General features: G+C 41.6%; 1 protein-coding gene across 1 annotated transcript in view; it reads left to right on the top strand.

Moving 5' to 3' along the window:
• RASGRF2 (Ras protein specific guanine nucleotide releasing factor 2) overlaps positions 1-17,701 on the top strand; it is a 289,250-nt gene that overhangs the window by 225,294 nt on the left and 46,255 nt on the right. The window contains 1 exon segment of the mRNA XM_006143501.3: positions 14,247-14,353. Within this exon segment, the coding sequence (XP_006143563.1) occupies positions 14,247-14,353 (107 nt within the window).

Here is a 17,701-nt window from a genome sequence, read left to right as displayed (position 1 = left end):
CTGCCTCTGTGACCCCCCTACTGGAATGCTGCAATACCCCATGCAGAGAGGTCCTAGCTTCCATGACCAAGATGGCTGCGGCAGGAAACTAGCCTCCATTTCACTTCCACCTGCTGGAGTTTGAGTGGAAGCTCTCTTTTGCATTCAGAACTCACGTCGTAGGAGAGCCTAGGAAAAATGATTTTTAGCTTTCAAGCCCTCAAGTCCCAGAATACAGGGAGAAGCAATTCTCTGTCTTAGCCTTTTACATGTTGTCAGTTATACTGAAGTACATGTCCATTTTTAATATACTCATTTCCAATACAGATATAAATAAATTGGGATACTGTACAAAAGTGAAGTGTTCAAAAAGGCACATTTGTGCACTTACAAATTTCAATGCAACTCTGTTAACCACCCCCCAAACTCACGAATTTAGAATATCTTCAGACAAAGCAATTTTTGTGCAATATGTGGTTTAGCTACAAAAAAAAACTCATGCAATTAGAGGGTTCTTGTGGGATCTCAGTTTATGTGCATCTGAGTGTACTTCAAGTCCTGTGCTTAGAATAAGTAGCCCTTTCTTTCATGACCTGGAGAAAGTGTGGATGTGGTGTATGTCCTAATCTGAGATGCTGTGCAGTCAGAGAGCGATGCTGGCTGGCTACCAAGGGGTGTTTGCCCATTCAAGAACCTTTGTAAGATGGGAAAATTAGATCTATGACTGCTTTAGTCACATCTGTAGTTGATATGCATCCTACTTGACATCACGCAGGGCAAAAGCTCGATTTCCTCAGGAGGTTACTGTGGGGCTTAGAGAAGTTAAAATATGCAAAGTGCTTGGAACAGTGTCTGGTACATAATGAGTACTGTGTAAATATTATTCTGATGCTGTTATTGTCTATAAAATGGGGGAGATGCTGACTTACAGGGCTGTTGTAGAGCTAAAGTGAGCTTAGCTCCTGGCTTAAGTAAGCACTGAATGATGTTATCTATAAAATAACAATAATAATAATGTTTGAACTCTTGAAATGATGCTTTCTATGGAGACTATTCAATATGTTCTAGGCCTGTTAACCCCGAGGTCTCCTACCTCTGATAAGTAAGACAAGGTTGCTAGCTAGAATGGTAGAGAAGGGCACAAAGGCCATCTTCATTTCTTCAAAGCAGGCCATTGTCTCAGAGGTGTGCAGATTCACTCGATGGATTTAGTATTCTTCACCTTTCTGTAGGACCTCAAGTCCTAGTTTACTTTCGGAAGGTTGTTTTTCTAACCAAAATGACCCTTATGCACTCTGTTTAAGGTCTCTGTCCTTAAAATTGGACCAAGTTTGATGAAAAAATATAGCTCAACCCTCATAAAATTTAGGAACCAATACAACTCATATTTATAGTAACCAAATACTTTGACTTGATTTGGAAGAAAATATTTTTGTATGCGTATGTCTGTTGAATCATTTCTAGAATACTGAATCATTTCTTGAGACGTTAAATAAAAAATACTTTCAGAATTTGTGGTTTTTTAAAAGACTTTTTCTAGCTTAATGAATAATGACTATTACACAGACTTGGGGAATAGAATTCTTAGGGGAACTTCTGGTGCCTTCTGGCAGTTGCATACCAATTAGTTAAGTATTGGCCTGGTCAACAAAATATGGATTCTGGAGGGAAGAATAATAAAATTCCTCTATAGGAATTAAAGTTCTATATAGAGGAGGTGAAGGAGTTTAGTCAGGGCAAAAGAGCAACTTTGATACTCTCAAATACATTTGAAGAATTTTTAAAGATCTGTGCTGGAAGTTTTCAGCATCAAACATTGACCAGGCATTTTCCATTGAAACTATACAAATAGATTTTGTCTGTAACACTTTGCAGAGACGTGGAGGGCAGGCAGGGCTATTCCCCAGCCAGCCAGGGTGGAAGGTTCCCCAAGGATGGGGACCAGGGCAACCCCGCCCTTGCATGGAGGGCATTTTTAAGGGGCTGAAAGTTTCACAACTGTGTACAAGCCTCTCTTCTGAGTACTCAGTTGTTAAATTGAAAGGACTTTATAATACCTCCAGTCTTGTGGTTACAGACCCTGGGGAGGAGGGCAGGGGAGGAGAGGGCAGAAGTGTGGGAAATTCCACAGCAGGGAGGTTCAGGAAGCTTCTGACTCAGGGAATACCAAGGTCTTCCAATAAATGGAACTAGTCTGTGTTGGTATATTTCTCCACAAATGGTAAATGAGCTTAAAAATCTTAGATTTGGAAAAATAAAAACAATGGAGCAGATGGACTGAGAACCTTACAATGCATCAGGCCTTTTGTGTGAAGGGAGATATAAAGGTAATCCAGTGTTCCCGGCCTTTAGCGTCGGGTCTTGAAATGGTGCCAATTTTTTTTTCCTGTACTTGAATTACAATGATTTCATAACCACCTCCCCACTTTGACATCAAGATGGACCATTATCGGAAAGTTTGTTGAAAGGGGAAAGGAATCAAGAAGGAAAACATTTAATCAAAGAAGCAAAACATTTAAGGGACACCCAAAGGAAAATTATTTGTTGATGATAAGATGCATGATAATATCTGTGGCCTAATATGAAGTCTATTCATGCTGTGATGATATACAGTGCTTACATGTATAAAAAATGATAAAATACATATTAAAAAAGAGAAAGATGCCCAGTCCATTCCACGGTTCTCTTGCCATCACATCCCGCTTCTCTCCCCAGCACTAAAGGCAGGGAATGAGGTTGAGATTTGCAGAGATTTCAAACGACAGAATTAGGGTGTCCCTGAACACCCTCACGAGGTGACTTCCGTCTTTAAGTCGCAGGGGCCAAGCTATGCTGAGAGTGAAGGAATGGGCTGATCCTGACAGAATGGAGTTAGTGTATCATCATATTGAGCTTCTGGCCCCATGGTGAATCATTTTACCCCGCCCTCAGTGGATGAAACAATGGACCCAAAGCTGTGGACATAGAGGACTTGGGGTATCCCCACGTCTGTCTTCCCAGAAGGAAGTCGTACACATGCAGTTAGAGAATGGTTGTAATAGACACACTTGGCCTTTTATCCAGGGCCTGTTCTGTGGCAGGAGTCCTGGGAACTCGAGGCCAACCAAGACGAAGGTGGTGTTTCCACTCAACAGCAGCCTCCGGTGCAGGTAGAGGAGTGCCACAGGAAGGGACACAGACAAGAGAAAATGCAAAACCAAGACTGAGCAGACTTGGACAGCAGGCTGTGCTTCTGGAATCCAGGGCAGGTGTAACTGGACGTTTCAGCACACACTTGGATGTTAGTGGTGTTTGTCTCCCTGGGCTTTCAGTGAGTCCCAAAGCAGGGCACAGGGCTTAAAATGAAAGGCCTCTCTCTGAGCAGCTATGGGCGTGCATGCCTTTGATCTGACCCTCAGCCTCTCTGCCACCTCTCCTGTGCCGCCTCCAGGGCATGTGAGGAAAAGCAGAAGCCTCCCCTGGCAAGTTTGATGGAAGAATCAAACACTCGGAGTTAATCAAGACCGTAATGGCACATTTGCAGAACCCGAGGGCCTTGGTATTCAGACAGAGCGGAGCCGCTCTCTGGAGAGACTCCCAGAGTTGTGCTTGCTGGACTCACTTCATGACTTCAGTCACAGACGTGCATTCTGCAATGCCAGCTGGTCCTAGTGAGGTCATGTGCCTTCCTTCTGAGGTGACCGTCTCAGATCTCCACGTCCCTCTCTAGCCTGGGCGGATGATCTCATTTCATATTCACAGTGAAGAGACACAGAGTCATGGTGATCTCTTTCTCTCCTGATTTCACCAGCCCTCTGCTCTCAGTCTCGTTCTTTGCCATTTCCCAGCAGCTCTGGAAGAGTCATCTCTGTTCTGCTCTTGGGTCGACCCCTCCACGTCACCCCCATCCCATGCCTTTTCACCTCCTCAGCTGTTTTCCGGCAATTACCCTTTTCTCTCTCAACACCCATGTTTCCCTTTACTCGCCCGTCCTGGGCAGCTCGCCAGCCTGCCTAATAGCACCCGTTTTACCAGCTATTGTTTCCAAAGCAAATGTCCTGAAAGAGTTGCTCACACTTAATGTCTTCACTTCATCTTCTCCTTTCTTTCCTCGGTTTGTTCTCTTGGACTTCCACTCCGCCACGCTTGAGCTGGCTATGATCCGGGTCACCGATGACCCACATTTCACCGAAGCCAAAACTCTTCTCACTTGCTTGGCCTTCTGCCCTCGTATCTGCAGGGCTCCAGCCACACTGGATTGCTTTCTGTCTCTCAGCCATGCTGAGCTGTCTCCGCCTTTTCATTTACTGTTCCTTCTGCTGGACGCACTTTTGCCCCGCATTTTCACATGATGACTTCTGTTTCATCATTTATGATCCAGCTCATGTGCCTGGTCTTTAGAAAGGCTTTCTCCAACCTGATCTGGCTACTGTGTTTATGATTAGTAAATGCAATTGCCATGACATATTGTTTCCACCTTCTTCCAGTAGAGCATAGTAGGTTCCTGTGTGTAGCTAGTTTTCCCTGTTTATTGCTGAATCCCAGCTTGTACAAATGTAGTTGGCACAAAGATGCTTAATGAGAATTTTACATGGGATTAAAATGGGCTAGATGTGTGCTTTGTGGCTTCTAACTTCCCTCCACAATTGTGTTTCATTTTCTTTTCTTTTTTAAAAAAATAATTATTTTACTTAAGTTGTTAGTTAGTTAGTTAGTTTATTTATTTATTTATTTTAACTTAACCAGAGAGGGACAGAGAAGGGGTAGGGGGTGAGAAAGCAAGCTCTCAGGTCCAGGACTCAAACTGCAGTCAGCCACGTGGGAGTCCAGAGACCCAAGCACTACACGACCTTCTGGACTCTGTTTCATTTTCTTGTTTTTTGTTTTTAATATTTTTGCCATAGGGCACATGCACACTGGGAAGAGACACAGAGAGGGAAAGTGAGAAATCACACTTATACACACACACACCCCATGTAGGAGGCAGGTGGCCACTCCAGTCTTTCTCTTCCATACTCTTCTTGGGATTTTGGGCATGCACGCACATGAGCCTGACATGATTTTCAAGCTGCTGTGTCTGAGACTCAACCGTAGAGTTGGCGATGTGGGATCCAGTGGCTTAACCACCATGCTACCCGCTGGCCCTGTTTCGTTTTCTAATGACAAAGACTACTGTGTTTAGCTATTCAAATCTCTTTGTATAAATTCTTACCTTCGAAGAATGGAGGGGGAGAAAATAGCTTGTTTTTATTCCCCCTCTCAATCACTTCTAAAATTCTTTGCTTTGGCCTTTTCAGAATATCTCAACTAATTTTGTGGCCATTGCCCCCTACTCTGTCTCTCACATACAAAAGCACATGAGCTTCACAACTTTACACACACTTTATGTATACTATATATACTATATATACTATACTTGTAGAAGCTGTTGCTCACTCCTCCATCCCCAGGGAAAAACATTTCTAAATGTGTGTATAGGATTCTTTGGAAAGAAATGCTTTGAAGAATTTTAAAGTTATTATTATTTTGGTTTTTGGGGAAAATTTACTTAATGCCAAGGATTTGAATATTTTTTTAAAGAAAAATGAGCTTGGCACCAGCAGTTGGCATAATGGCTATGTCGCTGGACTCCCGTGTAGTCAACCACAGTTTGAGTCCAGGACCCAGTGGCTTAAACTCACACCAGACGTGTGTGCCTGCCTGCCCAAGATCCCAAGAGGAGAACGGAGGAAAAGGGATTGCTGTGTGGCCATCCCCCTGGGGGTGATTTCTTGCTTTCTGTCTTTGCGTCTGTCTTTCTGGTGAGCGCACACGCCCTATAGCAAAAACCTCTAAAAAAAAAAAATGAAAAAGAAAAATGAGCTCTTTCTTTAAACTTCTTCCATGAACAAGAGAGAGAAAGAGAGAGACACGAAACAGAGGCTCAAAAAGCCCCAATGCCACAGTCCACCCCACCTTCAGCCAGGATCGTGGGCATGCACGTGCCAGGTGCACTCAGGGAAGTCTCTGGATGAGAACTTGAAACCTTCTCTTGTGAGCCAGCCTTGCAGGGTTTTGCGTGTTCCCACTGCACCACCATCCTGCCCCATGTTCCATGTCAGGCTCATATGTCACATCTTACTTGTAGGAGGTAGCTAATGCCCATCACAGAATTTGGACAAATGTGCAGAAAACCTTCCTCCTTTCCTTTTTTCAAAAAGTTGGCTATGGGGACCAGCAGTTGGCGTAATGTTTATGTCACTGGATTCCCATGTAGCTGTCCATAGTTCAAGTCCCAGACCTGGTGGCTTACGGCTTAAACTCACACTGGGTACATGTGCATGTGTGCTCAAGATCCCAAGAGGCAAATGAAGGAGAAGGGATTGTAGCATGGCCATCCCTCCCTGGGGGGGGGCGGTGATTTCTTGCTTTCTGTCTCTCTGTCTCTCTCTCTGTGTCTTCCTGTCTTCCTATAGCAAAAACCTCTCCAAGAAAGAAAGAAAAAAAAAAAACTAAAAAAAAAAAAAAAAGTTGGCTATGAAGTGGAACCTGTAAAAAAAAATTCAGGAAATTTCAATTTGAAGCTTGTTCCATTTATTTATTTTGGTGTTCTTTTTTCAAAAAAAGAATTATTTTATTTAACTTTATTATTATTATTATTTTCTATTTTGATCAGAGAGAGAGAGAGGGAAAGTGAGAAAGGCAGCCACCCAGTCCAGGACTTGAATCGCGGTCAGCCATGTGGGAGTCCAGTGCCTTTAACCACCACGCCACCTGTTGGCCCCTCCTTTGGTGTTCTACATACTAGTCATTTCTAGAGCATTAGCTGTATTTTCAAAGGCCTCTCTGAGTAATATTGATTTTGCTTTAAAAAACCTCTGACCAAGAGAATTTTATATTTTTTTCAGATTTTTGTTTTGTTTTTGTTTAATTTGCTAGAGAGAACATGTGTTCACCAGAGATAGAAAGAGAGAGAGAGTGAGAGAAGGTGAGAAAACCCTCCATAACCCCTGTAAGATGGTTATACCACAAGTCCTTCTTCTCTATTTCCCCTTTTGAAATTTTGGACAAGCACTCACATACACCTAGTGGTGGTGGTGTTTTGTTTTGTTTTGTTTTTGTTTTACAAGCCACCAGGTCAGAAGATTGAACCAACCATGCAGTTGGCCATGTGGGATCCAGCCACCTTAACCACCATGCCACTGGATGACCCCAGCTTTTGTTTTAAGATTGCTGTATTTTTATTTTCTTTACCAAGTTCCTTCCTCTCAAATACAGTGTGTTTCAATGTCTACCTCTGAAGTAAAGGCAATTTTTTTTCCTATCTTTTTTTTTTTTTTCCTTTTTGGGAGAGGTTTTTGACATAGGGCATGTGTGCTCTCTAGAAAGACAGAGAGACAGAAAGCGAGAAATCATCCCCCAGGGGGGGATGGCCACGCTGCAATCCCTTCTCCTTCATTCTGTTCTCGGAATCTTGGCCACGCACTCAAACGCACCTGGCCTGAGTTTAAGCCACTGGGTCCAGGACTCAAACTGTAGTTAATTACATGGGAGTCCAGCGACATAGCCATTACACCAGCTGCTGGGCCCTGTATTTTATTTTCCAACTGGTTCAAGTTTTCATTTCCCACAGATCTGTGTCACTGCATAGTTTCTGACCTCTTTCCTTCTTGCCCCAGCCAGTTTTCTTTCAAGTCATTTAAGCTTGCTAGTGTTACAGCTCCACTTCTCACCTGCTCCTTGCCCCCATTCGGCATTGCAGGAGTCACTCTCACCCCCACACTGGAGGTATTCAAGTCCCATGTCTCTCCAGCACAAAAGCTGGTGACAGCAGTAATGTGAGGGCTAAAAGTTACACAGCAACCAACAGGAGCAACTTGCTGCTCCTTGTGAACGCACACTCGGCGGCATGTTTCTGTGGGGAGAGCTGTGATTACAAGCCTTAATCTGTCCGTAAACCCTGGCTCTCCTTTTGCCCTCTTCTGTGTCCTGAGCTAGATGTTGGACTTCTCTGAACCTCAGTTTTCTCATCTGTAAAACAAGGAATATGTTTTATGGGATTGTGAGGATGAAAAAAATGTGCAACAGTTCTCAATAAGTTTTATTTTAAACTGAATATGCAATCACTCCTTTAAGAATCTAAAAGGCTGGGGCTATATGGCAGTGCAGCAGTAAGACACAATGCTTTGCCATGCAGTCCCACATCAGAAAGTTCCTCGTTCAACTCTGGAGATCTCCCTGAGGATGCTGGGCATGCAGTTGCCCATGATCCAGGGATGGCTGAAGGCTGGAATTGGTTCCCAACATCAAGACCCTGTTGAGAACATTGTCTCTCTCTTTCTCTCTGCCTTTCATGGAAGAAATAAATAATAAACTTTAAACATAATCTATAAAAACCATAAAAACAATTCAATAGATGGTCTTAGTTACTGATTTCCTTGAAAACTGAAAGCAAAGAAAATACTGAGTTTACCATTCTTTCTGTATCTCATCACAAATGATAGACGTATTGTGCTGCTTTTACGAAATCTGATGCCCCTTATAGGTGGTTCGTGTATCCCTGGTTTGGGGCGTTTCTAAATTGCCAGTGGTTTAAGCAGAACAGGAAGCATATTTTCCTCCAAAATCAAAGACCTCCATGTGTTGATCAAATAGTGGAAAGATCCTGCAGGAAGGAAATGAAGATATTGGTGTCCATCACATTTTATTGCATTCCTGGGTCCTTATAATTAACATTCCATTGAAAGTATATTATGAGAACCACTGGGCCCAGGGAGCTGGTGGATGAAACCTGTTATAGATAGGGAGTAATTATAGTACTCTTTTATATTCTTTTATAGTAAATATTCTTTTAGTAAACTAAACAGTCTACCATTGTGGACTGATTCTTATTTTACAGCAAGTATCCAATCTTTCAAACAATTTTGTATTAGTGCAATTCTCTTCATTTTGAGTGAGAAAACTAAACCATGGAGAGATGAAGTACTTCTCCCTGCTATTCTTGATCCATCTGGAGCCCTGTCATGGTGACCTGCTCGGGGTTAGGTGGGAGGTGTATCTTTGGCACCTTCACTGCCTGGTTCTCAGTGCTCTTGCCACACATGGGGGGCTGGACCTGTCTGTGCCAGATCCCTCTATTCTGGTGATCTTTGCATCTAGATATGAATTGTTCTGGCTGTGCCGACTGAGTGGGCCTTGTTGAAGAGCAGACTCGATGCTTGCTTAGGTTCCCAGGGGATTTTGAGCCCTGTGAGTGACACTTAATGAGCTCTGAGCAGAAGGGATATGTTGACAAACTTACCAAACTGATCTGGACAAAAAGTTTCAATAACACCGTTATTCGAAGCAGTTATGAAGATCAGTCAAGTGGTGTGAACAAATGCTAATCTAAATAGTAATACAGGTTGAGATTTGAATTCATGGAAATATAGGAAATTTTATAAAGAAAACTCTTTCAGTGGTCTCTAAATCTGTGATACTAAATCATATGAAGAGCAGTAGAAAGTTCCTTCTGTTTGGTTGTCTGTCTTTCAAAGTCAACTCCTCTCTCCACCCACACTGACACATACATACCTGGATCAGTGATGGAAGAGGCTTCCTTCTTTCCTCACCACCCCCTTTCAGAGACTAGATCAGGTAGACATTATTTCTTTTATTAATTTTTAATTGACACATAATAATTGTAGTATGGGGTACTGTGTGATTTTTCAGTACATGAATACACGAAGGGTAATGATTAAATCAGGGTAATCAGCATATCAATCATCTGAGACATTTATCATTACTTTGTGTTGAGAACAGTCAAAGTCCTCTCTATTAGTTATTCTGAAGTACACGATAAGTTATTGTTAAATATAGTTACTCTACTGTGCTACAGAACACTAGAGCATATTCCTCTTGTATAACTGTAATTTTATATCTGTTAACCAACATTTTCTAAAATATATTAAAAGGAGTAGCAGCTCTCTTACAATTGCTTTTCTCTTCTAACATTTCACTTTTATTTCCATCTTTCTGTTCTTTCTCACTTCCCATCTCCCACTCTATTCTCTTCTCACTAGTTAGCCATCTTCATGCTTGTATATCTGCTGATAGTGCAATCTTGGTTTTGACTTTGTAGATAGGAAGATGTGGACACATTTAAAATTTACTTAGCAGGTAAAATTATTGAGAAGCAAGAGAGAGGTGGGAAAGAAATAATTGCAAAGTTTCAGGCTTATATAACTGGTTATATGATGGTGTTTCTTTATTGAGACAGAGAATACAACAGAACAAAGTTTTGGGAAAGACCATGGGTTTGTCTTGTAGGTGTATCGAGGTGGGTTTGACACATCAAAGAGGAGTATATTAAAAGGCAACATAATATAAGGGCCTGGAAATCAGAAAAGGGATCTAGAGGTATAAACATATGAGTAATTTACTGATCATCTGATCATTTAAGTTGTGGGTCTAGGTGAGATATCTTAGGACTATAGAAAATCCCTTGGACATAGGGAGATAGAAGTTATTAAAACTCTTTATTCTATTTAAATATTTATTGTAATTTATGATTTACATATAACCATCACACATCTTCATAGGTTACAGAATGGTCTTTAAAAGCATGCATGCAGTGTACAATAAACAAATTGAGGATATAAACACATTCACCACATTCAACATTTAACATTATGTTGTGAACATTGGAAACAGGCCCCAGTGGTTACTCTGCAAGTATGGACTGAATTGTCTGTAACATTTTTCACTGTGATGTATACAATTCTAAAAATAAATGTTGATTAAAAATCAGGCAACAAACAAAAGCATGAATTGACAAGGATAGTCTTAACATAGCCAGTGAAAGAAGAATTTGTAATTTCCATGTAGAAAACTGTGGGAGATGAATTTATAATCTGAAAAAAATCTGTGGGTAGCAGACATTGGTCCAGTTAGAGATAGATAGAATTGTACATAATAATAGTTCATGAGGAAGACATAGAAGAAGAATGATGTTACTCACACATTGTGCATCCTTGTAAGACCATAGTACTGTATTGTGCATAAAGAAGACCTTGAAAAAACAAGGATAAAACAAAATTGGAAAGAGATGTTTAAAAGTGAAGACATAGTAAAGCCAGTGATTTGGTGATTTATAGGCTTTACGAAGTTCTTTATTTTAGCCTTTTAAAAAATTAATTCCGAAGAAAGACTCAGCTGTAACATTTTGGACTTTTGCTCTATTTTCTAGTTTTATACAATGAATAATGGTTATAATAAATAAATATATATATATGTATTGAAACCTGCTTGTGTGTACATTTGTTGAATCTACATTTATTCCCAACATTTAATGTTTTTATAAATATGTGGAGACTTACCTTTTTTCTACTTGTTTTTGCATTTGCTTCTGTTTGTCTCTCTCTAGCTTTCTTGATATAGTAGTCCCTTAAGCATTTCCTGAAGAGCTAGTTTTGTTTTGGAGAATTCTTTCAGCATTTGTTTATCTGAGAATAATTTTATTTCTCTTTCCCATTTGAAGGATAACCTTGTTGGGTATAGTACTTTTGGCTGAAATTGCTTTTCTTTCAGAGTTTTAAATATGTCTTTCCATTCTTTCTTTGACTGCATGGTTTCAACTGAGAGATCCAGTGTTAGTCTAATGGAGTAAACTTTGTAAGTAACTTGGTGTTTCTCTCTTGCCTTTTTTTAGAATTTTGTCTTTGTCCTTGATTTTTACCAATTTGGCTATAATATGCCTTGGAAAGGATATTCTTTTGTTATATCTACTTGGTGTCCTTCATATCTCCTGAATTTTGATGTCCCATGCCTCTCTAAATTTGGAAAGTTTTCAGCTAATATATAATATAATATCATAAAAAATGTTTTCTATGCCTTTATCTATATCTCCACCTTCTGGAATACCTATTATATAGCTATTTGGCCATTTAATGGTGTCTAGGATTTGCCACATATTGTTCTCATTTTAACGGTTATTCTTCTATTCTTTTTAATTTCTTGGACTAAGTTGGAGGTTTTGTCTTTAAGGTCAGAGATTCTTCCTTCCATGTGGTCTAATCTGTTGTTGATAATTTCAAGGGAGGTTTTGATTTCCTGCAATATATTCTTTAACTCTAGAGTTCTGTTTGGTTCTTTTTCAGTATGTCTATATCCTTATGAAGTTCTCCCTTTACTGTCATGGAAGGATTTTCTCACCTTTTGGAATTGGTTCACTGCTTTCTCTTGCATGTTGTTGAGTAGTGTTACAATGAATATTATGATTTTTTTTTCTGAAATGTCTGTGATCTCTTGTATTTTACTTATTGTTGGTGAGAAGTTAAGATTCTTTGAGAGGAACATGTTTCCTGGTTTTCTCCTGTTACCTTGGTCTCTGCTTTGATTAGTCATCTGGTGATATACTGCCTTCTTCCTACTCTGGAGTATGTTTCTGTAGCTGTGTGCTCCTGCACTTCTTATTATATGTGTAAGCTCTGTGTCAGTTTCCCTTTTCTACTGTGGATGGGAATGTAGAATCCATGGTAGCAGTTTAAGGTTTAGGCATTCAGAGGGGAGTTTCTCTCCCTTCCTCCAGTCTCCTATTTTCAGGTGTTTGGCTCTTGAATACCCAGTACCCAAACCTGACTGTTCCCAATGATGGAGGTTGCACTGACAGGTAGAATGTAAGGTGGTGGACTACTTCACTTGGTTCATGAGCGTACCATATGAACTGGAGAGCCCCACCTCCCCCATAGCAGGCCAGGCAGGGGTCCCTGCTGATGAACCAAGGCTGAGGAGCTTGGCTTGGGCCTGTGTTGGTCCTAGATAGGTGAGGGGCAGAATGGCATCAGCACATGTGGGGTGGTAGCTCCTACCTTCTATCTCTGGGATTGCAGGATCTCCCTGTTGCCCTTTCTTTCTCTGGGATTGCAGGAACCAGGTATTGGTTCTTTAGGCTGGAGAGCCCTACCTTCACCCACTGCAGGCTTGGCAGAGTTCCCTGCTGATGAGCTAAAGCTGAATGGCTTGGCTTGGGCCTGCTCATTGGTCCTTCTATCTCTAGGATTGTAGAGTCTCCCTGTTGCTCCTTTTATCTCTTTGAAAATATTTATTTTTTTTGGAGGGGTTTTTGCTGTAGGATGCGTGCACTTGCCAGAAAGACAGAGAGAGAGACAGAAAGCAAGAAATCACTGCCCCCCCTCCCCCCAGAGGGGATGGCCATACTGCCAATCCCTTCTCCTCCATTCTCCTCTCAGGATCTTAGGCACGCATGCACACACACTCGGCGTGAGTTTAAGCCACTGGGTCCAGGACTTGAACTGTGGTTGACTACATGGATTCGAGTGATATAGCTATTACACCATCTGCTGGTCCCTCTCTGAAAATCTTAATAGAAGCTGTTTTGGCGTGGAGATGTGAGGAGGAGATGGAGTAGGATATAGAGCGATTAGAGGAAATGAAATTGGTGAGTACAGACAGCTCTTTCATGAAGTTTGCTGGTGAAGTTATGTACGGTTTTAATGAATTTTTAAAGGAAATGTGTCATTTAAATATGATTGGAAGGCAGAATCGTTTAAAATTGAAATAGTTTCTTAATAATGAAAGTTTGGCCAGAATAGAGACATAGCCTTGCACAGAGAAGACTAGAAGATATTGAAACGATATTGAATTGCCATGTGGCTAACATTTATTGAGCTCTCATCATTGTTCCAGGTGCCATTCTAAATGCTTCACATGTATTAACAAATTTAGTCCCAAAACAACTCTATGACATAGGCCTACTTATTAATTCTATAAAGTAGAGACTTGAGGAAATTGGTCACCAGAAAGGTGATGTAGCTGCCAGGAAACTCAGGAAGTCTAGTCATGGAATCCTTGTTCTTAACCATTATGCCATACTGCTCCTTAATAGGTAGATGCACAAAAACGTACCTGTGCTATCTATGGGCCAAGTGTGTACTTATCCATCTGAAATTATTGAAAATGTTATTGGTTATATAATCACTTTGGGACAAAGGTATTAATGCTGACTTTTACATTATAGAACAAGATGGGCATCAATGGAAGTGTCATTAGAACAGTCTTAGCTTTAACAGTGGCCTTTAATAATACATGCACATTATTCATTTAATCGTACCTGTAACTAGGCAGTGGCCTTGTTGCTGAGAGTATAATAGGTGAGCAGGATTCACGACCGTCTGAAGTCACTTGCAGCTTTCTGCCAAGATGTGTCATTTGTGTATTTCATTAATCAATATCTCCAAACAAATGACCTTTTCTAGGTTTCTGGGAATTGATTTTAACCATAATGTATGTGTGTTTCTTTTCCTTCTAAGGATTTAACAATACAGAGAGAACATGTGACAAAGAGTTTATTATACGGAGAACAGCCACCAACCGAGTGCTGAATGTCCTCCGTCACTGGGTCTCAAAGCACGCACAGGTAATTCAGTAGCCTTGTTAATTACTTTCGGGGATTTGTTTCTAATCAATTTTTCAAGTTCTTATGCATGTACAACATCTCTTCATTATTTGGAATTAAGCATCTGAAATCTTGAAATTGGAACCTAGAAAGGGCAGAGTAGATACAGGATCTAATCAAACGCACGATTGATTACCTGCATGCACTATATCAGATCTACAAATGACATGACATGGTGACACAGGGCTCCCCTCTCCCCTCACCTTCCCAGGCAGTAGTAGTCACCTGTGAGCCCTGGAACCATGGCAGGGCCAGTGCACTGTGCCACCCTGGGAGCCCTGTTCAAAGGGCCTTCTCTGTGAGTGGAGTTGTGCCAAGAGGCAGCTGGCAGCAGTGGCACCTCCACCCAATGACTGCATGGTCCTTGGTAATGACAGTCCATCTGATAGTTTCACTCCAAGAGCTTGGCTCCTAAAATCCCTGTGGTAAGAGAAATTACTCATTGGGAAAAGTGAGATTTGGGAATACTCATTACAATAGAAGCAACAAAGCTAGCACACTAAACAAAGATATAAAAATTCCATCTTACACCTCCTAAATAAATAAAACTAGACCCAATATGATTCAAATTTGGAGAACCATCCTTAGTTCACTGGAAATGTCTAGTCTCTCTTTTCCGCAATTTCAGTGAACTGATTATAAATACATTTTGCCTTCTTGCAGGTAAAACACAAAAATGAGATTTTTCAAGCCTGTCTAATCATCCGTCTCACTCCTCTCTCTTCTGCCACCACCCGCTATACCACAACATTTTATTTTGTGTCTTAACTACTGCATCACTACCATCTAAAAACAAGGGGAGTAAATAAAAGCGGACTTTGAATTTCATTCTTTTAAGGCCCAGTGAAGTGTGAATTATATTGCTATGAGATGAGATGGTAAAGCATTGGGTTTGTTGTTGTTTTAATTGTTTCTTGTAATTTCTAGTTTACATGGTGGGTTTTTTGTTATTATTATTTTTTTTTTTGAGAGCTTTTTGCTATAGGGTGCATGTGCTTGCCAGAAAGACAGAGAGAGACAGAGAAACAGAAAGTGAGAAATTACCCCCTTGGGGGGATGGCCACACCGCAATCCCTTCTCCTCCATTCTCCTCTTGGAATCTTGGGCATGCACATACAAGTGTCCAATATGAGTTTAAGCCACCAGGTCCGGGACTCAAACCACAGTCGACTACATGGGAGTCCAGCGACATAGCCATTATGCTGACCTATGCCAACTGCCGGTCCTGGTTTTCATTTTTTTTTTTTTTTTTTTTTTTCTTCAGAGTCTTGTCATGTAATTCCTGGGACCCCAGTGTATCTCAAGATGCAAAGTAGTTTCAATAGACGGGCTGACTGGGTTCTCTTCCCCAGCGTCAGCTTAGCCCAGGACAAGTTCACACCAAGACTCACATGGTCATCAGCATGAGGCTGGCCTAGGTTTATCAGCCTCAGCTCCTCTCTTCCAAAACTTTAAAAACACCTTTTAGCCGGGGTCGGCGGGTGGCATGGTAGTTGAGGGCACTGGCCAGCTGTGGTTTGAGTCCCAGACCTGGCGGCTTACTCTCTCTCTTTCTCACTCTGCCCTGCTCCAGTCAAATTAAAATAAGAAAGAAAGAAAGAAGTAAAGAAAAAAAGAAAGAAAGGAAGAAAGTTAAATAAAATAATTATTCAAAAACAAACAAACAAACAAAAAAAAACAACTCTTAGGCTTGCTTCCCTGTCAGCCTTCCTGTCCTTTTCTCAGTCCCCAATGCCCTCTTCTTCTAATGATCCCAAACAGGAATCCCTCGTTGTTCGCAACTCTGTAGTTGCTAGAAGAGTACCATAAAGTAAACGACAAGACACTGATTATTTTTCTTGTGGCGATGAGAATCCCTGGATGGCGAGCTTGGTGTACTGATCCCCTCGCTGAGACGGAGTTTCCCAGTAAGGTGGTGCTGTCAGATTTGGTGGCCGCGTTGCTCGGCCATTCAGACGCTCTGGAGTCAGAGTGTTCTCAGCGGTGCATGTGCCTGCGCGAGAATTTCCGTCTCCAGTTCCAGGTAGAAAAGCCACACCATGAGCCCAACTCCTCACTCTCCCCAGAGCATATGTGAACTGTGTGAACTGCTCGGGTAGTCCGTCTTTTCTTCTGACATGACCTGGCACTGTTTAGTTCACGGATGTGCCAGAGGAAGATCTCACATGCCCTCCGTGTCTTTTCCCACTTGCGCTGCGTGCATGAGTGGACACTAGGGCCGTATGGTTGGTTTCCTGTGCCTGGTGTAGCCCTCATCGTTTTTAGTTATTATATGCATGTCCTATAACCTTCACTTCTCACCGAGTTCCCTTCCTCCTCCCTGCGTAAGTACAGGACTGCGTGCGGGACATTTCGGTTCTATTTCTCTTTGCTGGCAATAGCCTTAGGGCCATTTTGCTGACTTGAGTGTCCAGATTCCCTTTCTTCCCTTTCTTCATTTGCTTCTGGCCTCGGAGAGTCATTCAGCCTCCATAGTGGGCAGCTTGAGCAAGCTGAGACAGGGGGTGGACTGGCAGACAGCTTGAATAGCCAGAGCTGGTCTCTGCTCTTGGTCCTGGAAGCCACTGTGTGCCTATCACCTCTCCTCACTGACCGTGGGCACAGCCGTAGCCATTACAGTTCAGGGGAGGTGTGAGTGTGGTGCCCAACTTCATGGGCCCTACACCCGTGACCATTGTACGTAAAGGAAGAGTAACCCATCCTGATACCTTTATCCAAGTGTCTCTAAAGACACTTACTCTCCTAAGGCAGTGTCCAGCTATGAAATGGGGCTGTTGGTTTGCAAATCTGAGCTTTAATCTGACTCTGCCAACCAGCCTCACCTTTTTAGTCTGGTCTTCACATCAAACAGTGAAGGGCTTGGACAAGATCAGTTTTAATGGTCTGATCACTCTGTGCCAGTTGAGTCCATTTAAGGAAAAATATAGCATTATTGTGGCAACCTGACTATTTTATCAGTAGCTTTATTTATTTATTTATTTATGGTCATTCACTGTACATCAATATACAGTATACAAAATGAGGTTTTCCATCCAGTATACATTGTATATTGGCTCAACCAAGGATATGACCAAACATGTTATCATCAATAAATGATTTTCTATTTCTTGTTTCTTATATATATTTTTTGAGAGTTTTTTTTTTTTCGCTATAGGGCGCGTGTGCTCACCAGACAGACAGAGAGAGACATAGAGACAGAAAGCGAGAAATCACCCCCCAGGGGGGATGGTCACGCCGCAATCCCTTCTCCTCCATTCTCCTCTCGGGATCTTGGGCATGCACACACATGCGCCCAGCATGAGTTTTAAG

Source organism: Tupaia chinensis, unplaced genomic scaffold, assembly GCF_000334495.1.
Source record: "Tupaia chinensis unplaced genomic scaffold, TupChi_1.0 Scaffold000099_1, whole genome shotgun sequence".
NCBI classification, from domain to species: domain Eukaryota; kingdom Metazoa; phylum Chordata; class Mammalia; order Scandentia; family Tupaiidae; genus Tupaia; species Tupaia belangeri.
This window is presented reverse-complemented; position numbering and strand designations above follow the sequence as displayed.